The 22,334-nt window shown below is 28.8% G+C and overlaps 1 protein-coding gene across 2 annotated transcripts in view; it reads left to right on the top strand.

The window, feature by feature from the left end:
• The window catches only part of LOC112683863 (GTPase-activating Rap/Ran-GAP domain-like protein 3), a 196,706-nt gene that overhangs the window by 155,218 nt on the left and 19,154 nt on the right, over nucleotides 1–22,334 (top strand). For both annotated transcript variants that reach the window (XR_003148622.1, XM_025555048.1), the window contains exons 15-18: nucleotides 973–1,270; nucleotides 13,053–13,151; nucleotides 15,443–15,603; nucleotides 16,995–17,108. Coding sequence is in view for 1 of the 2 variants with exons in the window: in XM_025555048.1 (XP_025410833.1) it covers nucleotides 973–1,270; nucleotides 13,053–13,151; nucleotides 15,443–15,603; nucleotides 16,995–17,108 (672 nt within the window). In the remaining variant the exon portion in view is untranslated. The remainder of the gene's footprint in view (nucleotides 1–972; nucleotides 1,271–13,052; nucleotides 13,152–15,442; nucleotides 15,604–16,994; nucleotides 17,109–22,334) is intronic.

Genomic DNA, 22,334 nt, shown 5'->3' with positions numbered 1-22,334 from the left:
TTAAAGTCGTTAATCATAATATTAAAACCGAATCATGATTTTGAATTTAACATGTTTCGAAAAAGCATAAGGCACAGCTTCGTAGTTATTTCAAAACAATATGTTGTGACATTTCAAGACCATATTCTCTCGAACTTTATCTAACATTTCTTGAGCTGACCGATGATTTTCATTAAATTCAAAATGTCTCAGATATCTTATTTTATTGTTGACGTTGAATGTTACTTTATAAAAATATGTATTAAACTTAAGGTTTCCGGCAGTTGCACTAAAACTGATGTTGGTTAATCTTTTTGTTTTCGTAATAACTTCGAACTTTATCTGCAATTATCCCATCTCTTAAGTTTAACAAACATGGAAACTATACTTTTTAATTTATTTGATTTATATTATTCGACTTCTGCCATGTAATTCAGCTTAATGTTGAATGCTAAACCCATTGAAATATTTTTTAACGGTTTTGATTTCAGAATTATTTTTTACTACATAAATATTGAAAATATCATCGGTTATTGATAGCCGCACCGATTATTGTTTACAAATGCTGTTTCCAAACACTATAACACGTTTTAAACAAGTCATATCATCTATTGATACCGCTGCAAGTTAAGCAGATAACTGTCCTGAATAAGTTTGTTGGCATTTTTTAACCGATTCAAAATGAGTTTTTCTTATACGCTGGTTATAATCCTTATAATTGCGTCTCGGTCGTTTAAGCTATCGGTGTCGAAGACCTTTTGAGATGTGAAAACAAATTTCTTAACCTTAACATGCTGCACCGCAACTGATACGTCCCATGGTAAGCTTTGGGTCCCAAACCCCGACTTCGAATTCGCTCCCACGTCTCTGTGCGCGGCCTCAAGCGGTCCGTCCACAGTCCGGACATCCTAGGCCACGGTGTTGGCAAATAGTTATTGAAATGAGTGTTGGCAAACGATTAATTAAATGAGTGCTATTGTCCGTGTCCCGCAGGCGATGCTGAACAGACGGGCGTTCAGCGACGTGCTGCCCGACCCGCCGAGGAGTTCGCGGCGTAAGGAGGAAGCGCGGCAGGTGGAGTTCGTACGCATCGGCCAGGCGTTGAAGTTGGACACCATCGTTAAGGGCGACGCGCCCACCAGTCTGGCCACGACGGGCCTGTTCAAACGAGCCCCGTGGGAGCCGCAGTGCTTTTACCCAGACTTCGGCCACGACATCGTGTGCGGCGACTCATGGGGCGACAGTCGGCTGATCGTCGGCACCGAAAACAGTGGCGTGTTCGTCATTGAAGGTAACATAAAACGCGCGGACGGTCGTCACGTCGTGATAGGACTGCGCGCATCGCTTGCATCCTTTCCTGTATAGTTTTCGATATGAGTTAACAATATTGCGGTGTACGAGTTGTGCGTGCTTGAACGTCCCTCACCTATCGTATTCGTCCACCAATCGTTTGCGTCCCGGACAATGATTTTCGATACAATACGGTCGAGAACGTTGGGATCGTAAATAAAAAAAACGAAATAGTCGAAAAGGTATCGACGAAAATTCGTTTGAATCATTTCGTTGAAAATTTAATTATTCGTTTTATCAACCTTAATATTTTCGTGTTCGTAAAATTAAATTACTATAAACATTTTAAATTAATACAAATTTTTTTTTCCTGATTAAACTATAAATAAATTATAGAAATGACCAAAAAGATAGAATATAATTAATTGAAACTCAAATCAATAAATGCGACAGATAAATTATATCCTAACCGATTGGTTCAAAGTTTAGACGCAAGTTACCGACTATTATCAATTTGGGACGCAATTAGTCTGTACCGTATGATAGTAGTAATACAGAATAGTGTGTTGTTCAACGTAAAACAAACGGTTTTCTCTCGGTCGACTACTTAATTTCTAAGAAAAACAAAAAATTATGATTCATATAATATTACGAGAAGAGAGAAAAATCATATTAATCACTTATTTTTTTTTTTTTTTATCCTAATAGTTTTCAAAAATAATGAAGCTCATCGTACCGGTAGTGATTATTTATATGCTTAGATAAATGGATAGAATTATGTTCGACAAAACGTATATAATCTATACTATACATACACCAAAAGAATATAATTTTTGTGTATTAAATCAATAGCCTTTCTTGATACAATTGCTGCATGCGACTGTATTAATTATATGACATAAAAAGAAGAAATCATTTTACGATAATTTATAAATACAACAAAACCGTTTATTAAATACAAACTTGTTGAGTTATTGAACATAAACACATGATCTCTGCATAAGTTTGAGAAGTAATAATTTAAGTGTATTATGGTTATTTTACCATTAAAAGAACGAAATTTTCAATAAAATGCCTTCTCAATAATTTTGAAATCGTATGATTGCACTGAAAACTAATGATTAATAACATTATTGCGGATAGTAAAAGGGATAAAGTAGCAAAAACAAATTGTTGAGCGGTATTAAAAACAAACCCCTACAATGCTATAATCACTACAATTTCCAAGATTATGATTTGTGTTTAAAATCCGGCCGCGTACAACACGATTCTTATTGAATATTATGTTAAAAATATTGTTTTTATGACGTATTTTTTTTAATTCTTATCGTATGTTTTATAATATGAAAATCTTTAATATAGCCTGAACTACTAGATACTAGCCTGGAGCTATGAATACAAATAGTTTAGGTATCTTATCACTGCAATGAGTCGTGCATTCGAGAGACGGCCGCACTTCAATATTAAATCAACGAGTTGTAATCGGAACCAGGATACACACGCGTTTGCGTGTGGACATGTGATTTTCTTTCCGTTGTAATTAACTGGAATAACATCGAGCCAAGAATATAGTTATCGTGACGTCAATACGATGATGCTGATAGGGCTTCTATGACATGCGTAATGAAGTACTCGTTTGCGAAACGACGTAGTGTTCAAGTCCACCGTAGTCCCACTAAACGTATACAAATGTAGTAATAGTAATAACAGTAGTAGCCCGGTTGATTGATACTATGCCGTTTGCAGTTATTTCAGTCATTATCTTATATTGTCCGGATATGTTATTGCGTGTTTGTCTTTTCTGAGAAAAATCCTGTACGTCTATTCGTTTCAACGTTCATGACCATATTGGTGAACGCAGATTTCATTGTTGTGATATGACAATATGGCGACAAAAAAATGCTGATTTTACCTTTGATAATATCAAAACATTTACCTACGTCAGGCATGTTTTTTGTCTGTTTATCATTGTTCTTATTCGGATATGGTAATACCGACGGAAACATTATATTACGTACCAGTGGTAGATACGACGGGTTTGGTATTTATTAGAAAAAATTATTTATACGATTAATTATATAATGTTTCAACTCTCATCAATTTATAACTACGGCTAATGCTTACTACCTAAGTTAGAAACAAAAACGTATCTATTCTAACCATTAGTTCAAATAGTTTTAGAAAAATAAATTCCATGGAGCAAAAGTCCCCACGGTTTTTGTACGTGATTAGATATTTTTATTTTCAATTCGTCTAACGAAAAAATTTGTACAAAATGGTAGTTTCTGGGTATCCCATATCTGGAATTAAATCGTTTTAATATTAATGTCGAAATAAATTATTTTTCAAGTATTTAAAACATAAAAAGCGCTTAAAAATGTAAGATTGGTTTGTTCACCATGACAAATAAAATTCAAAATAAATTTCCTTCCTTTACATTTCTTTCTAAAGAAAATGTATCGTAAAATTACCAAAATGTTTGATCGTGAGAAAAATTATACATCATCGTAAAACTTCAGCTTTGAAAAAACGATTAAAATTTTTGATTTTCAGGTCCAGCGCATATTTCAACAATTATCAAAGTTATCTCCATTCTCATTTTCCGGTCTCGTAAATTTCCCGATTTTATTTTTATCAACCTTTATGTATGAGTGAACACGGGTGGTATGATTATATTTCAGTTGAAATGGAACCATCATTTTCAAAATAAACAATTTCTATAAACTTGTGACCGATAAATTCAACCCGACGAGTTTTACTGTCAGGAAATATATCCGTTATAAGTTCACCGCCGAAAAACGACTTTTGACGAAAACCATCCGATCAGGTAATAGTAAAATAATATTTAAACGGAAATCGTCTCAAAGGTCCGGTGAAACACGAATCATATCAGATTCTAGAACGTTCACATTTATTATTTTTGCAAAAAAAAAACATTTTTTTTTAACACCATGGTTGTTTTTTAACCAACGTATTTTTATAATGTTAACTATTTAATTTCTGCATAGCGTTTACCGCCTTATTATTAGGACGTCTTAGGACGATTTTTCAATTCGATATAAGTAATGAATGTTAGGTTATACAACCTTTTGACATGGTAGTTAACCGAATTTCTTTAAATTTAATTTGTCCACATCACGCTTTGGGTTTTGATTTAATAAAAAGATATTTTCAAATATTTTTCCTTTTACAATAATTGACAGTTACATTCAATTTTTAATTTGTGAACTCGTAAAAGTTAAAGTTTAAGTCATTTTTTGATTGGTAATTAGTTAAATAATTTACGTGCACCTATAATGATTACAATTTAATCATAAGAACAAAAATACTGATTCCACCAGTAATATTAATATACTGTATTATTACGGTTAATTATTAAATAACTATCTCGACCCAAACATGAATCGTCAACCATAGGTACCATACCATCGTTTCATTATTATTATAATTTTTTTTTTTTTTTTTTTTTTGGTTTTTTAATAGGTTATTAATACAGCTTATATATTAAAATCAAAGCGCCAAGACTATAACCCGTTTTCTGCTTAACAATGGGCTAATCCGGGTGATGATATTTTAAAATATGCAATAAACTTTTGTTTTTACGAACGTTCAAATCATATAAACTATTTTTCGAAAATTTTTATCATGTAACAAACTTTAACATTCACCAACATAATTTAGAAACTTTTGTCCCTTTGTTTTCAGTTTAAACACTAATAATATGTAAGTACCTATAAGTGTAGAAATAATTGAAATCTGAGCATAGAAATTACAGTATTCAAACCCCAAATGGTAATGAATGTTGCTCGTTCATTCTAGATTGACACTAATTAACTGTCTAGTTCTTAAATGTGAAGATATTTAAGTCATGAGCAATTTAAATATACATTATCTTCTATATTGTAAAATGTATTTAATATTCGTATATATTATACTTTATACATTTTTAAAATTAAACGAATATTAACTTTTCAATAATATGAATACAAAGATGACTGATATTAGCTGACTTTGAAAACAATATTGTCTTTATACATAACTCAATTTAAAATAAGCTATAAAAACTCATAAAACTTTAATGTCAACTACAATATTAAAAATCATCAAGTTTCGAGTAAAATTACTGAAATGTATTTACATTTCCTATACTTTGTAATTCATTCGTGTCAACCAAGGCAAAATGGAAAAAAATAGCATTTATGCTCACATTTAAAACTATAATATGCAAAAATGCTTTTTTTATTTATTCGAGAATCCTAATTATTCGTTCAAAAACATTATATAAACTATTTCATTCGTGTAAATATCATGCATTTTAAAACGCTTTCAAATAATATGAACTATTGAACCCAAGCGGTTGATTGTGTACAAAGCAACGTTGTGGTACCTATTCAAATATTGTATTTTAATTACTATATTCGCCTGCAGTACGAAAACAAAAAAGATTTTTACCCGGAAGTAAAATTTACTTCTCCGGTAACTGAGCAACCACTCGGTACCCAAACAAAACATCGTGGTTTTAATTGTATATTTTGAAAATCTGCTGTTGTGATAACTGTAATATCCGCCCGACCATTTGATCAGATAATACCACACAAAGTTACATTTAATTTTTATACACAATTTAAACATGAAAAACGCATATACATACATATCGAAACGATTTGTCTATTTGCACTTGGTAGGTTTCAAACCAGTAAGTGTACGTGTCGTCGCTCACAATTTTATGGTTTTTACCTATTCACTACAGAACTCCATAACGTTATTTTGAGTAGATTTTTTTTGTATTATTGTAATATTGTGCTATTTAGAAAATACAACGCATTGTTTTTAAACAGCATAATAATGTACCGTAATAAATATACTAAATATACCATATTATATATAATATATTTACCATATTTATATAATATAAATATGTAATAAATATACCGCTGCTACGGTATATTTAGCGATAAATTTTCGTTCCAATTATATTCCCATCAATGGACTGATCAAAAACGAAAACGTGTAATTTAAGTAAGTTTTAGTAATATTAAAACAATTATTTAAAACACCCCACGATCAAGGTACTCAGATAATATAATTTCCACCTAATTTAACTGGCCGAAAATCTTGATCATCGTAGTCTAAAAGTTTAAAATATGTTCCCACTGTTCCAAATGTTTTGGATACAAAAAACATGTTTCGAGTTGAAAAACATTTTCTTAAATGAAACTCAAAATAACAGAACGGTTTTAAGTTTTCAACTCGTGAAACGTTATAATGCTATAATGCTGTATGTTTAAGCTATTTTTTTACTTATGAAAGTACTCAAATCAATTATTTTATTCCATTTACTTTAGGCTTTAATACTTTGTTGTCGCAAACAAGGCAACACAAATACACGTTATATTGTTCGATATATTAATATATTAGTGTTACCATTATGGTGTTTCCATTTATTCAAAAACCATGTTGCCTGTTTTGAACAACGCGCTTTGTTTTCATTATAATTTTACAATGTTTGGACTATGCATATTTATTCTTTTCATTAACTAAATTAATAAAATATAAATCTAACGATACGACTTTATTTCAAATATAATCTAAATTAACGATAATTTTTAAGTTCCTGCAGTAATATAGAATTACAATTTAAGGTGCTTATTTCCCCCCCGCTTTTCTCAGATTTGTTTTTTATTCCATTCATCGTAATACATTATAATCGCTTATTCGTAGTATATTCAAACAAAAAAAACTATCCGTTCTATATGATGGTCTACATAGAATACAATCTTAGATCACGTTTCCTACATAAATATTCTTTATTAAGAGTGAAGACGGCCCAAACTCAAATTTACCGTAATCCATTTAAATATTAAGAAACAAAAAAACATCAAAACAATATTTCGTGATAAATACTATAAATTAAAATTATTATTAATATTTTTTCTTTAATATACATAGAAATAAATCAAAATTTTTTATGGATACAAGAGGTTAGCACAGATAAAGCACGATTAGTTTTAAAGGAAATTGAAGAACAAGCAAGTAAAAAAATACAATGTCGATTAAAAGCTTTGTGTATTCGTTTAAATAAAAATTAAATTACATTGCAAGAGTTTTTATTAAATATAGGTAATAAAATAAGAAAACAAACTTTTGACTAATTTTTCATTATTAATATTTAAATATAATTATTTTATTTTAATTATTTTATTTATATATATATATGTATTATTTATTTATTTTTATAATAAAATACTATTTTGTACAGATACTTTTTTTCCGAATACTTTTTTTTTTCTAATATCAATAATAGTACGGATATTCATATTTATAATCAGCACAGAACTTATAAAAATAGTATTTGTAAATTTTGTGCAACAATTTAACTCTTCGTTTTTATAAACAAATTATTTGAATTTAATCTATATTTTAGGAGCTCATGTGGTATTTAATAGGGTCATTTATTTGTCGGTGTTAGAAATATACTCCAGAGTTTTCGATTTTACGTATTCATTTTTTCATTTTTCTCACAACGAACTCAAAATTATGTAGTTCATTAACATAAAATACTATAAATTAAATTAAATTTAAACTTATGAAAAGTATTAATCATGAACGATAAAATTAATTTCAAATTCAAGTTTTGATTATTTTATCTTGAAGGTTAAAAGCTTAAGTCTTAGAAAACTTTTAACCATACGTAAAGCATGAACACTTGGATAAAATACGTAGTAATATATATATAGAGCGTTGAATAATTACTGAGTAAATATTTATCTTACACGCAACCTATTAAAAGTTAAATACAGAATAAATTTATAGTATATGTATATTATGTTTATTTTTCAAATTAAATCTAAACCAAACGATCAACGATTTCACTGTTCATATTATTTCAAATTTATTCAATCGACTATTTTTCAACTTCAATGATTGCTAGATTATTTGAATGATAAATAGTAATTCCATTTCGTCGAACTAAACATTATTTTTCAATTCTTAAGGGTTTGAATTCAATAAAATCAGGGAAGTATACCGACTCACATGAATCTTCTTATCTCTCATGGTTTTCTAAGAAATTCAGTTGTTCTCATTCGAGCATTTTTTTATTTTTATTTAATTTTTTTAGACGCTCTAAAAGAAGCTCAAACAAGCACTTAAATTTCAATGAACAGCATACAAGTAACAAAAACTATTGACAACACCTACGCGTAAAAAAAAAAATAAATAAATAAATAAAACCTTTCAATTTAATTTAACGTGTAAACCGATATATATTCTCGTTTTGAATTTCCAAAGTAAATTTAAAAATATTATAATATTGTCTACCAATGCGACCCATGTAAACGGAATTGATTTTTGATTATTTTGTGTTTTAGAATTTATAAATGGTTTATTTTTAAACATTTCTCCGGTCAACTATTATCTGTTATTTATTTTCTCATTGTTTATTTTTCTGTTTTCCAGTGTCAACCCGTGGTGAAATAAAACGCGTTCGTTGTACAAAACCGTACGCGTGTTATAAATATTATCCACTTGCACATTGATTCTCTCATATTTTTCCCTATATTGTTTGATATACTTGCGTGTAAATATAGATTGTGTCATAATACTCGCACTATGGAGCAACAGGGGCATTATGGCAGCACTGCAGGGGGGTAATTTTTGTATTGCCAAGATTTGGTCGGCAAGGATAAACTTTCCGACAAAACCGCAGAGTACCAAAATGTTAAAACGACCCAAAGGTGACTCCGCCGAACAAATATATCGAAACTGTTTAACAACTATAATATTAGAGACAGTCTCATCATCGGATCCGGAACAGTAGCTCACGGAACGTACGTGTATTACACTTCCGTCCTCTGCTTACCACGGGCAGTACACTCGTTTTTAATACCATTCACGTGTACACGCATTACATTACTATAAGTACGTTGGGTTGGTTTAAGTTTAGCAGTTGGCAAAAAAAAAACCGATATTTCTAAATCCCTTTATCGGTCTAAGAGTTTACATCACCTTGTTTCGGAAAACTATTTTATTCGAACACTATTGATGCATACCATGGACAATTTTTATGTTATCACCTCGACCTAGTCACAATGTCGTTGATTTATATTTACGTACCGTTGCAATAAACGCTTTATTTTCGTCTGAAAATCACTCGTTTATACGGAATCCATTTACGATATATAATACCTCCGATTATACTTCCGCAGGTTTACATCCGTTATCGTGGGGCAATTTTTTTCATTTTATTTATTTATTTATTTATTTATTTATTTTATGCGATTGAAGTTATTGTTCTAATGAATCAACTCAAAAATTCAATTATTTCCCATTTCGTCCAGATAATATACAACATTATATTATACGGCCACCGAATCCGGGAATTCGAAAACAAAATTACAACAATATTTTTACATTTGTTTTGTATTCTATCGTTTTCTTAAAAATCAATTACAAAAACAAATTATACGTTCTATGTATAATATATACAACATCATATCAAACATTTTTTGAACTTTGATTAATATCTTATTGTTACATTTTTTTTTTTTTTTTTAAACTAACGATAATTTTTCCTATAACCACATTATAATAAAATAATGACATACATTTGTGACTGCAATGATTGCATTCTCTTCCATATAGTGTATTACAATAAAAACAATAATATTATTCTTATACCTTTCATCTCGAATTTATTTTATTTTTGTCATTTATAGGTCATTGTTGCTGTTTTTTAAAAATTTTCTGGAATATGTCCATAGTAGCATTATTAAGAAGCTCGAGTGTTATATCAATAATTTTTGATGTTATTATTATTATTATTATTATTATTATTATTATTATTACTATCATTATTATCATTTTTGTTATTCTTATATATATATATATATATATATATATATAAATGTATTATTTTAATCTTTATCCACTTTTCGAACAAGTGGTTCAAGGATATGAAGGCTGAGTGAGCTGTCGTTAAATGAATGATAATAAATTACACAAGCGAAGATATTTCCTTCCCCTATCTATAAATATTATCTGAGTGCCTAGTCCTTAAATCACTTGTCAAAAATGAAGAACGTCTTATCAAAAGATATTATCACTTCCGTCCAAAATCATCTCTATAATTAATTAATAAAGAATTACTTTCTGAAAATGTTTATCTGGTAAAATATCAATATATTATTTATTAGCAGCCAAAAACTTATAATTTTATTTTTTAATGAGTATTTTAAATGTATATTTTTAAATTTAAATTTTTTATTAAGTGAACTAACCTTAATTGGAAAAAACTTTAAGTTCTTAATATTTAAACTGTTGTTCATTTAAAAAAATAATTATATTTAAAAAAAAAAACGACAAATATTTAATCCATAGTATTTCATGTTATTTTATTCTCCTTTTTTACTTCTTCTTAATTTAATAACTTAAATGTAAATATTAAGATTCGTTTTACATTCATGTTTATATATTTTATGCATAGAGATTATATTTAACTTAAAAAATTAGTTTTAGCTCTCATATTTTTGTAATTCAAAAAATGTCTACTTTTATTTTATTTTTAATAGAGTTGCACTTAATTGTATACGATTGATACATTATAGACATAATATTTTTATTTTTATTTTAAATAGGTAGTAACTATAGGAATAGTGTGGTATAGTGATCTCACAGTTGGCTACGTCGTGCAGTCATAAGTTCGAATCCGGTTAGTTTGCTTAGTGTAAAAATTATTCGTCAGAGTTAATTCTGTAATCTCTCTTCCCTGCCATTTTTCTGGTTGCTCTACACTGCCATCCGCCAAACCAACTTCACTGGAAGTGATCCCCATGCATGTGATAATTATCTACTTAAATAAGGGATAAAAGTGTATGATGTCTATGTATGATGTTTTGAACTCTAAAAAAAATGGAATAATTTTATTATGTTTTCAATCTGAGCTCTTTTTATTTACACTTAAATAAAATAATAATATGTTCTTCGTAGTGAATTTAATACTATTTAAAATCATAAGATTTAAATTTTTTAAATATTCACTGTCATATTTAAGTAGTTTAAACTTTTTTAATTATTAAACATTGCCAGACTTTTCTTTCAATAACTGTAATTGAGAAATCGAGAATTAGGTACTCTCATATGTATTATGTAATTTCATTACACTCAAGAGACCTTTGATTCATGTCGGTATTAATTTAGCTCAAAGATAGCTTAACATAAATTATACTAATGTTAAACATAAGTATATCGGTAACTCGAATCTCTATGCTAAAATATTTGATTAGTATAATCGAATGTGGTGAAAATAGTTACAAAATATAATAGTTGTACATTATTAAATGATTGTGTTTAGACTTAGATTAAATAATTAATTTTCTTTCTATCTTAACACTTCTTACATACTGTTTAAACGTAATCAAGAAAAACAAATATAAAATATACCAATGCAAATATCTAGTGTATTTAAAGATGTTTTTAATTATTGTTATTGTATATATATAAAATCTAAGAAATCTAGAATAATGTACTCCTATTTTGAATTCCGGAAAAAATCTATTGGTATATTGGAGAAATTCGACATATTAACATTTTAACTGTGATTAATACTTTTTTTGTATTTTACCGTAAACGTATTCAATTAATCAAAACAATATATTCAAAATAAAATTATTATTATAGTTTGAAAAACTAATAATTCTTGGTGTTTTTTTTTTTTTATCTTGTAATCTTTTATTTTAAATTGACAAAATTAATATGATATACATGAAGATTTTTCCAAATTTAAAACTTTCAATAGTTGCTAAATTGATTTAAATTTTAAAAAATCGTATTGGTAGGTTACGAATATTAAGTTAATTTAGATATTATTTGGAACCAATTTTATTGTCATTTGTCATAAAAAATTATGATTATATTTCTTTAGTATTCGAAAATTTCCACTTGTGTATTCTAATATTATTTATTTTTTTTTAATAAAATTTGTAATTCGTCTCTATCTCTAAACAAAATAACGCCATCGCTCAAAATTCGAATGGCTTTTTACTACAGTAGATTTTCTTTTTACTCGGTATCTTATATTTTTCTGAACAAGATATTTTTATATTATAACTGACACAATCGTTAATACAAACCATTACTCTCAAATAAACAGCAAGATCTTTGAGCGTCGTTTGTGTTTTGTTTCTCAAACATAAACACTAAAAGTCAACAACTAGATCTTCTATTGAAAAATAATGCATGTCTATACTCATATGTAGCGGATTATCGTAATACGTATAAAAATATAATATGAATGTTCAAAATAAATAACATTCATCCAAACAAAGGTTTATTTTTCAATACTGAGCGCAGCAAAAAGGAATAAAAAATAAATTACCATGACTATTAATTAAGTTATTATAATACTTACATTTTTTATTATCTTTTATTTTTTATTTTTTAATTTGCCATAAAAAATTCTATGCAAAAGTGAATATATTAAACTTTAATCTGACGCGTAGGTAAATTAGGTTTTGTATGATCATTTTATGAATCCGTGTGGTTTATTTAAAACATTCGTACACATTTGAATTATTAAACAACCTGCTTATACTGAACACGATCGGTCATTTTTAAGTGTCATGCCCGCGGTTAAAGACTCATATAATGGATATCGTGTAATTTTGTTACACGGACACTTTGGGATTTTTCCAAAGTCATTTTACCAAAAAATAATATATCATGTGATATTATCTAGGAATGACGGAATTTCGATTAAATCATTTTTGTTTTCAAATGATCCGCAGATGGCGTGTCGCAGAGACAGATTTTCGACAAAACAATACAAGCTAATCAGTTGAACGTCATCGAGGCCCACGGAATCCTTTTATTCAGAGCCGAAAAAGGTACGTATTTACACATGACAGCGTATGCATTACGCGTGAATTATTATTGTGTTTTCGTATTCAAAATTCGTGTATATAGTCTTTATATATAAATATATATATATATAATTTTATAAAGAATAACGGTCTTTAAGACCTTGAAGATTTGTATATATATATATATGTTACCGGCAATATGGATAATCCGGTATTTTGCAAAATGCCTAGGCATTATATAAAATGCCAAAAATCACTCGGTAATATACATAATACCTAGGCAAAACTCGTATTATGTATAATGCCAATTGTGGAGTAGGCAATATGAAGAAAATAATCAAAATTGGGCATCGCCTATTACCAACGACTTTACTTATTGTTTATCATAAATGTGCGTTCACGATTTAACGTAATAATATAATATTCATTTACTACTATAATAATAATAATTTTGAGATACAATATTGAACGTACTAATAATTTTATTACAATATCGTCATTTTTCGTCATTTTTGTATCTCGTTTTGATGTTGCAATTATACATACGAATTATATGAAATCAAATTTGTATAACAAACTACAACATTCTTTTAAAAATTTGGCCACTAATACTAGTTTTTATCTGTATAAACAGTATAATTAGTTGATAAAAATTCAATCCACAAGAATTGGCCAAGGATTTTTAAAATGTGTTTATAAGTCCAAGTGTCAAAATAAAAAATGAATTTACCTTAAAAATAAAATTTTGTGCACTTCAAAATGTCACTTTTCTAAAAATTGTTATAATAAGTAAATAGTAGTTTAAGTAAAAAATTTATATACTAGTAATAATATAATAATAGATAAAATTGTTACTGCTGCAGGATAGTCGCTCACTGACACACGGTGTTCTGGTGGGAGTGTTGATAGGATATTTCTTTTTTGTTTCCAACAGTATTGTTTATCTATCTTGTTAGATAGGTACTTCAGAGTTATTATCGATTATGATCGTTATGGGTATTGTTAAATTGAAATATTATTCCGTTTTGACTTCTGGTTCTTATTGTTGGGTTTGATAAATTACCCAGTAGCAGTAAATTGAACTTATATTTAAACGGTAATAAGTCGCAAACGGATTACTGAAATTAAATTCTGTAAACGTTAAAATTATTTATTTCAGTAAGTTTATAAATTTTCATTATCGAAAATAGGTATTGCCATTTGAAAATCGAAAGTTGATAGTGTTTTATCGAATAAGGGAGGAAGTTAAAATTATCAAAATTGTAACACAGTGTAAAATGGTAAAACCTAGAAAGTTAAAAAAAAAAATTATTTTTAAATTCCTGATATTTCCCCCGAGATATTAACTGGTTCACGATAAAAAAATCACCCTATATATATATAGTGTGATTTTTTTATATATATGTTACCGGTAATATAGATAATTCAGGTATTTTGCAAATTGCCGAACCATTTAAGGCAATATAAATAAAACATATAATTTTCAATATTATTTTACATATAACCTAGGTATTTTATTGAATACCTAGGCGTTATGCAAAATGTTAATTTTTTTTTTGGCAAAGTACAATACATTTTATTAAATGTTATATTACATTAAGATTCTTATAATTATAATACATTACTACTCATATTATAAACAAAATTTAATTTTATCAATTATTATATTATTACTATTATATAAATATTTTACTTAAACTACTATTTACTTATTATAACATGTCACTAATTGTACACAGTTATTTAAAAAAAATATATTGGAAGTAAATTATTATTAACAATCATATACTTGATAATTTCAATTTTTCCGTAAAGTTTGCAGTTTGAAATTCCTTTTATTATCAAAATAAATTAATACAATAATAATGAAACATACCATACTTATGGAATTTAAAATCATAACTTATATTCTTCTTAAAATTTTATGAATCGGAAGCATTAGCACACTATTAAGACATGGTCATAACTGAAAAAAGAAATAAGCATAAACGCTGGTCCATTAAAACTTTATCCAATTTTTTACCCACTATAATTTTTCCGATGCATAATTTGATTTGACTTCAAACCTTTCAGTAATTACACAGATAAACAATTTGCCGGTAATTTTCACCTTTTTTCGTTGATCCCGTGACGGACAATGGCAGACCACCAACCTACTAATATCGTCTAGAAATTCAGTCCAACCTCGACCTCTCACCTCCCTCTCTCACAACCATTACTATCAGAGCTACTGATAGTGGTAATTGATGGTTGGTTTTCTTGCTAAAAAACTGAGCAATTATTGTATAAATCGTTTTTTTTTTTTTACGTTGTAGGACGCGACAGCAAAATATACGTATTCAGACTATCGGAATTCGAGCCGGAAACTCAAAAGGAAGTAAAAAGCAAATCTGATCTGAAAGACCATAAATTAGAACGTACCAGAGGGTGCAGTATGTACGCGATCAGTAAGCCCGGTGGTTCGCGGCTTAAAATGGTAAATATAATAAAAACAATTATATTTATTCATATGTATGACTAGTATGATAAGTAAGTCTAGTACATCAATACATTATTTGTTTAATATTTATTATATATTATTTAACGATACATGGATGTATCTATTTATGCTTCGAGATAAGTCTTATTAAGGTAAAAATCTATTTATTGAAGCACGTCATGAAAATCCTTTAAGTGTGCAGTTATTGTAAGTAACACGAATGATACACAAACGAATGCTGGCGCTGTTGAATACGTGCCGTTCATTACATAAGTTATAATAAAAGACGGCGGCATTACAGACATTAATATATTTTCACTTGAATTAAAAATGTCCGGAGGGCAGTGAACGAAAACAACAACTTTAATATTTATATTAACTAATTAAATGTAAACATTTTTTTCTGCTTTTTTTTCGTGCGCTGCTATCACTAAAATAATAATATTTATAATAGTAATAATATTCATAATATTATTATTCAAAGGGGGTCAAACATTTTCCCGCGTTATCTGTGTACAATATTACGATGGAATGGAAATAAAAATACATCCTACGCATTATAACACCGTACGCCGAAGTCAAATACCACTGTGGTTACTATACATAACAAAAAATTCTTAACCAAGTGTACATGTATGTTAACTTTCAGCGACGATAATACAATTAATATATATGCACGTGTGTTTTACATATGTAATACTAGTTCTGAAAATCGAATAGAAGTAGCAAGTTACCACGCACTGTAGTTGTAACGTATCTGAACTTGTCTCCTTTGCAACCATAAATAAATTCCGTCATCAATTTACATAAAAACCACACGAAAGTCTTAACGGGTCGCCACTGAAAGGACACAGATGAGCAGGTGATAGAGTACTTGCCTGTATAGTGCCCCGACTTTATATGTGTACACTACGACCGGAACGTCGTCGACGATGCCTGTCCGTATACCCGTACACATATAATATTGTTATGGCCCAGATATTGAAAACTTAAGCATATTTTCTATTGAATATACTCGTATATAAATATTTTTGACGATGGTGTTTCCATGCTAAAAACGTGTTTCGCATATACGAACTCGGATTAATATATTTTACCGTACATTTGTTTTTGGTCACTTATTTCATTATATCGGAAGGTGAACCTACTTTAACCGGTTATTTGGTTAAGAACTTAATTAATTTATACGGTTTCAGGGTTAGTTTGCAAATTTGTTTTTATTCATAAATGCATTTTATGAACGGCACATAGTTAATTAAAGCATCAATATCTGAGCTCTAGATTATAGTTCATACGTACATGTTGTGGTTAAGTCATGCATTTTAAGCCATCACGTCGTATGAATCACGCGTTCGCTTTTACATATTTTTTTTTTTTTTTTTCTATAGGTAATCTGCGTGAACCGCAAACTGACGCTCATGCAATGGAAACACTCGGCCGCCTGGACAGCTTGGTGCCCGGCCAGCGACACGGACACGGTTGAAGGTTTCATGTATTTGAGGGTATGTATTTACTGTCGAATAATTAAAACTATCCAGGTATGCCTTCGCGTTTACATGGCGTATCGCGTGACTGTTTTTGAGATAGCAGTAAATAGTATTCATAAATCCTGGTTCCTCTTCTCGATGCAAGTATGTTTATGTATATTTATATCGCATAGTTTCGTGTAATATTAATTGTTGACGGGAAACATTTCTTAATTTTAAACCATGGTTTAAAAATGGTTTCAATATTTAATTATAATATAATAACGTAGTTGCAAATGATACACTAAGAAGGCCTGACAATTTTATGATGAATTACAATTTACCGTATCGTGTTTCAAACTTAAATTAATTTACTAATATTTCAACACTCGGATAAATGCCCTATGGTTATTTTTCTATTAATGTCCGAGTACAAATATTAAAAAAATCAATGTAAGAAAAATTAGTGCGATGTATATTTTGCAACACGGCGTTATGTTATAGGCAAAAGTGATACATAGCTGTGTTAGGAAATAGTAATATATAGATAATATATAGATAGTAATATATCGGTTTTTTCATCATAAGAACAATACGCCAGTATTACAAACATTTAATGCAATAATAATATTATAATAATATTATGATAATTTTCTTTTTTTTTAGTAAAACCTGTTCACATATTTTATATTTCAAATAAAATGTCTACAAGATGAATTTATTTTTATTTTTGAGGGAAAATTTTGGAATTTCGATATTTTTCATAATATATTATATCTTCTTCTTTTTAGTTATGGCCCTTAAGACCATCCTGAAAACACTAAATTTTGCCACCTATCCCTGTCCTCCGCTACTTCTCTCCACTTGACACCAGGCTCTATCTTTTCCACTTCTTTCTTCACACCATCTTCCCATCTTAACTTAGGTCTACCTATTGGTCTTTTTCCATTAGGCTCTTCTTCGATCACCCATTTTACTAAAGTACCCTTTTTGCGCCAAGCATGTCCTGCCCAACTTAGTTTCCGCTTGGTGATCTCTCTAACTATATTCGGCCTCTGGAAAAGTCCTTGGAGTTCCACGTTATGAAGTTTTCTCCATTCCCTCGTTTGTCTATCGTATATGGGGCCAAAAATTTTCCGTAGAACTTTTCTCTCGAATATCATTAATCTTGATTCTTCTGTTTTTCTCAGCGCCCAGGTTTCTGAGCCGTAAAGAACAATTGGTCTTAGTAGAGTCATGTACATTTTGATTTTTAGGGCTTTAGATAAGGCCTTCGATTTCAAGACTTTTTCAAGTCCATAAAATCCTCTATTCGCTAGTTGTATCCTTGTTGACACCTCTGTCTTGATGTCGTTATCCTCCGTTATCATCGAACCTAGATACTTAAATTGAGACACTCTTTTGAACTTGAGTTCTTCAATTTTGATATATTGTTCCAGACCGCCATTTCTATTTCCTCGGCTAGCCACAAGGTACTCTGTTTTTTCCTCATTAACGGTTAGGCCCACTTTTTTTGCCGTATTTATTAGATTACTTCCCAATTTCTTTATCATATCTAAATCTTCACCAAGGAGAGCGATATCATCCGCATATGCTAGTATTCCAATTCTGGTCTGTCCTAATATAACTCCTTCCGAAATGTTCATCTCACGTATTACCCTCTCCAGTACTAAATTAAACAGCACTGGAGACAAAGCATCCCCTTGCCGAAGTCCTGTCGTTACTCTAGTTGGCTACGATGTTACGTTACCTATATTGACCTGTATATCTGTATGTTTGAGACTGGCTCCAATGAGATTAATAATTTTCCTGGGGAATTTGAAATCTTTGAGAATGTTTAAAAGGCTTTCTCTATGTATAGAGTCATAAGCTTTTCTGAAATCCACAAATAACACGTGTACCTCCTTGTCAAATTCCAAATGTTTTTGGATGATTTGTCTTAGAATGAACATTTGGTCAGTTGTGGATCTATTGGTCCTAAACCCACCCTCGTAATCACCTATTATATTTTCGGCCTTGGGTACTACTCTATCAAGTAGACAATATGATAAGACTTTATATGCCGTATCTAATAAAGCAATACCTCTGTAGTTACTGCATTTTTGTGGGTCTCCTTTTTTAAAAATCGGGCAGATCAACGCTGTACCCCAGTCTTTGGGTAGTTGCTCCTCAGACCATAAATTTTCGATGATATCATGTATTTTATTTATTGCTACCTCATCCAAATTTTTTAGAATTTCTCCCTGAATTCCATCTTCTCCCGGTGTTTTATTTTTTTTTAATCTATTTAATTGATTTACTACCTCTATCCTACTAGGAGGAGGGCATTCACTGTCGTTAGGGTCAGATGATATCCATGTGAAAGTTTCAGGAGGGTCCTCACAGTTAAGCAGTTGGTCAAAATACTCCATTTTTCTATAATATATTATATAAAAACTGATATATATATAGATGTTTAACTTCTTGAAATATTTTATATAAGATTATAATTAAATTTATTTATTTAAAAAATAATGTAATAGTTACACAAATTAAACTATAATTTTAAGAGTAAAATTTGAAATTCATTTGTATCAGGACTTATGGCATAATTTACTACCGAATAGATTGAACCCTATTTAACATATGATATTCTAAGTTTTATTTATAAAACAATTAACCTTCTAATTACTGATTTCCAGTCAATAAAACGTCTAATCGTGTATAATTTCAAGATAAAAGGATGTACAACAGAGCCTTACTTCATATAAAATTGTTTCCCTGTGTAACGTAAGCCCTGGGACTTCGATCATATTATTAATAACAGTCATTATTGGAGTAATTATATTTGCTTTAATTTATCATATTTAACGAAATCTTTATAGAAATTTATTTAATTTTCACTGGTTAACACGTTTACATAAATACAGTTTTTGGTATAGTTTATCGATTGTAAACTTGTCAAAAAATAAACAGTTTATCGATTAGAACCATTGATCTTATAATATACAGATAAGCGGTGCTATACAAAAATATGGTAACCAGTTATTAGACATCAGCCGAATAGAGCACTGCAGGCGATCAGACGTCTAGGAGGGTCTCCATCGTAGGTGGTAGCGGGATGAGTGGTTAGGCGTCGGTAGTAAGGAAATTCGTTTATTGACAACGTACATACTCTATATTTAACGATGAATTTTAATATTTACAATTAATTTTTTTTTTTTTTTTGACCAACTTTAAACTAAATTCAACTTATTGTTACTTATTAGTATCCAGTTAGGAAATACCTGTTTACACATAAATAAGATATAAATAAACACTTTTTATCGTAATTTACTGTAATTTTTTTCATTAATTATTCTGAATTAAGATAGCTAAATTGAAAACTATAAAATTGTGCGCACTAAATATTAAAGTTCATCGATAAATTTCATATGCAACTTTTGTAATTAAAAAAAAATTTTATACATAAATTGTTTAGAAAAAAATACTCTATCCAAATATTTAAAAAAAATTGGTTATCATTTAAAAAAAGTAAGTTGTATCGCGTATGCGCGTATCGAAAGTGTTAAGAATTTGAAATTTATCTAAAAATGTGTATTTAAGTAATATCTGTCATTCAGTGAAAACCCCATTACAATACAAGATCATCGAACCGAAATATTTAGTAGTACCTCTTAGCGTGAACACACTGTATAATATTGTTATATAGAAAGGGTAAAAATAATAAATCACTTAATTAGACGTTAACGTCATTCAACTCAATCATAAATAATAAAATACAACTTGACAAACTATTATAGATAAGCTGGCATTCTATCGTTTCCGAAAACTAGTCGATCGTCACGGCCATAGACATACATATAAATTCTTTTATATGTCTATGATCACGACAGTTGTAGTACAAGCGGGTTCTTGTGTAAACAATTGTCTATGTACGATAAAAATAGAAAAGGGAAAAAAAGTTGATATATAATAATTAATAGTATAGTTAATTATATAGCAACGGCGTCTATCGACAACTAAATTGTAGTGGCCAAATACACCTATACCTTCGCTTATCTGTATATTATAAAATCAATGATTAGAACACATGACGTATGTTAGTCGACTTTTTACTGAATGCCTCCTACATAGTATCAACGTTTAATAGGTATATAAATAAAATATATACTTGTTTTAGAATTATAATAAATTAATTTTTTTTAATTTTTTTTTTTTTTTTATATAAAGCCGAGTTCGTAACTTTTAATCTATTTTCCGTCTTTTACATTACAATTTTTTTATCTTAGAAGATAAATAATGCATATAATAAATATATATTTATCACCATATAAAAGAAAATATTATATTTAAATTTGGTTGTTTTCCAACATACCTACAATATGCTTTAAAATAAATTCAGTGTCTATTATAGCCCATAACATAGCCCCTAATTTCGTCCTTACAATGGATTACTTGTATAATATTTTCCAGTCGAATCCAGTACCAGATTTAAGCATATATTAGCTTTAAACCAGATATTTTGATTATACTTTGATTGAGTAAGCTAGGCATATATTTGTTCCCCTAGTCTATATTTATACACTATTTATGTATAATTATTTTTTTATGCATTAACTTTTATAACAAAATATAGTGAGGCTTTGACATTGTTAACTCACTCAGTCCTTCAAACTCACATATTGCTATGCAAATATTCTCGTGATAATACTACAATATTAACTCTGCGTTACACATTAATTATATTAAATATATCATTAACTCCTCAATTTTTTTGCATATTAACTTGTATTGTAAAAATAATTTTAAAATTTACTTTAGTCGTTTGTAAGTAAAATACTGTTAAAAAAATAAAGTTTAAATTACTACTCAAATTATTTCTTTGTAATATTTCAAATATTACTCAAGAACTTTTAGGAACATTTTTGGGAACATTTTTAAATATTATAACTTTTCATTCATTTAACTATCGTTAATCTAGAATGCGACTTAAAAATATAGTTTTTGGCTTATAACTCAAAATAGTGCATATTTCGCATTATAAAGTTCTATTTACTTAATTATAATACTTATAATATTGTAAATAAAAAATATTAAAACGTTATTAATAATTAATCACGTTAAAAATAGCATTGTAACTTAATCATAATATTTTTTAAATAATATTGTTCTTATGGTATACAAAAAATATTAAAATATTAATACTTTTAAATTACAAATCACATATTACTCGTATGTAAATAACATAGTCAAAATAAAATTATTTTTTTAAAAATATTT

The sequence above is a fragment of the Sipha flava genome, unplaced genomic scaffold (genome assembly GCF_003268045.1).
Source record: "Sipha flava isolate LNK unplaced genomic scaffold, YSA_version1 236_pilon_pilon, whole genome shotgun sequence".
Taxonomy (NCBI): Eukaryota; Metazoa; Arthropoda; class Insecta; order Hemiptera; family Aphididae; genus Sipha; species Sipha flava.
Note: the sequence above shows the minus strand (reverse complement) of the source record. Positions and strands in the feature narration are given on the sequence as shown.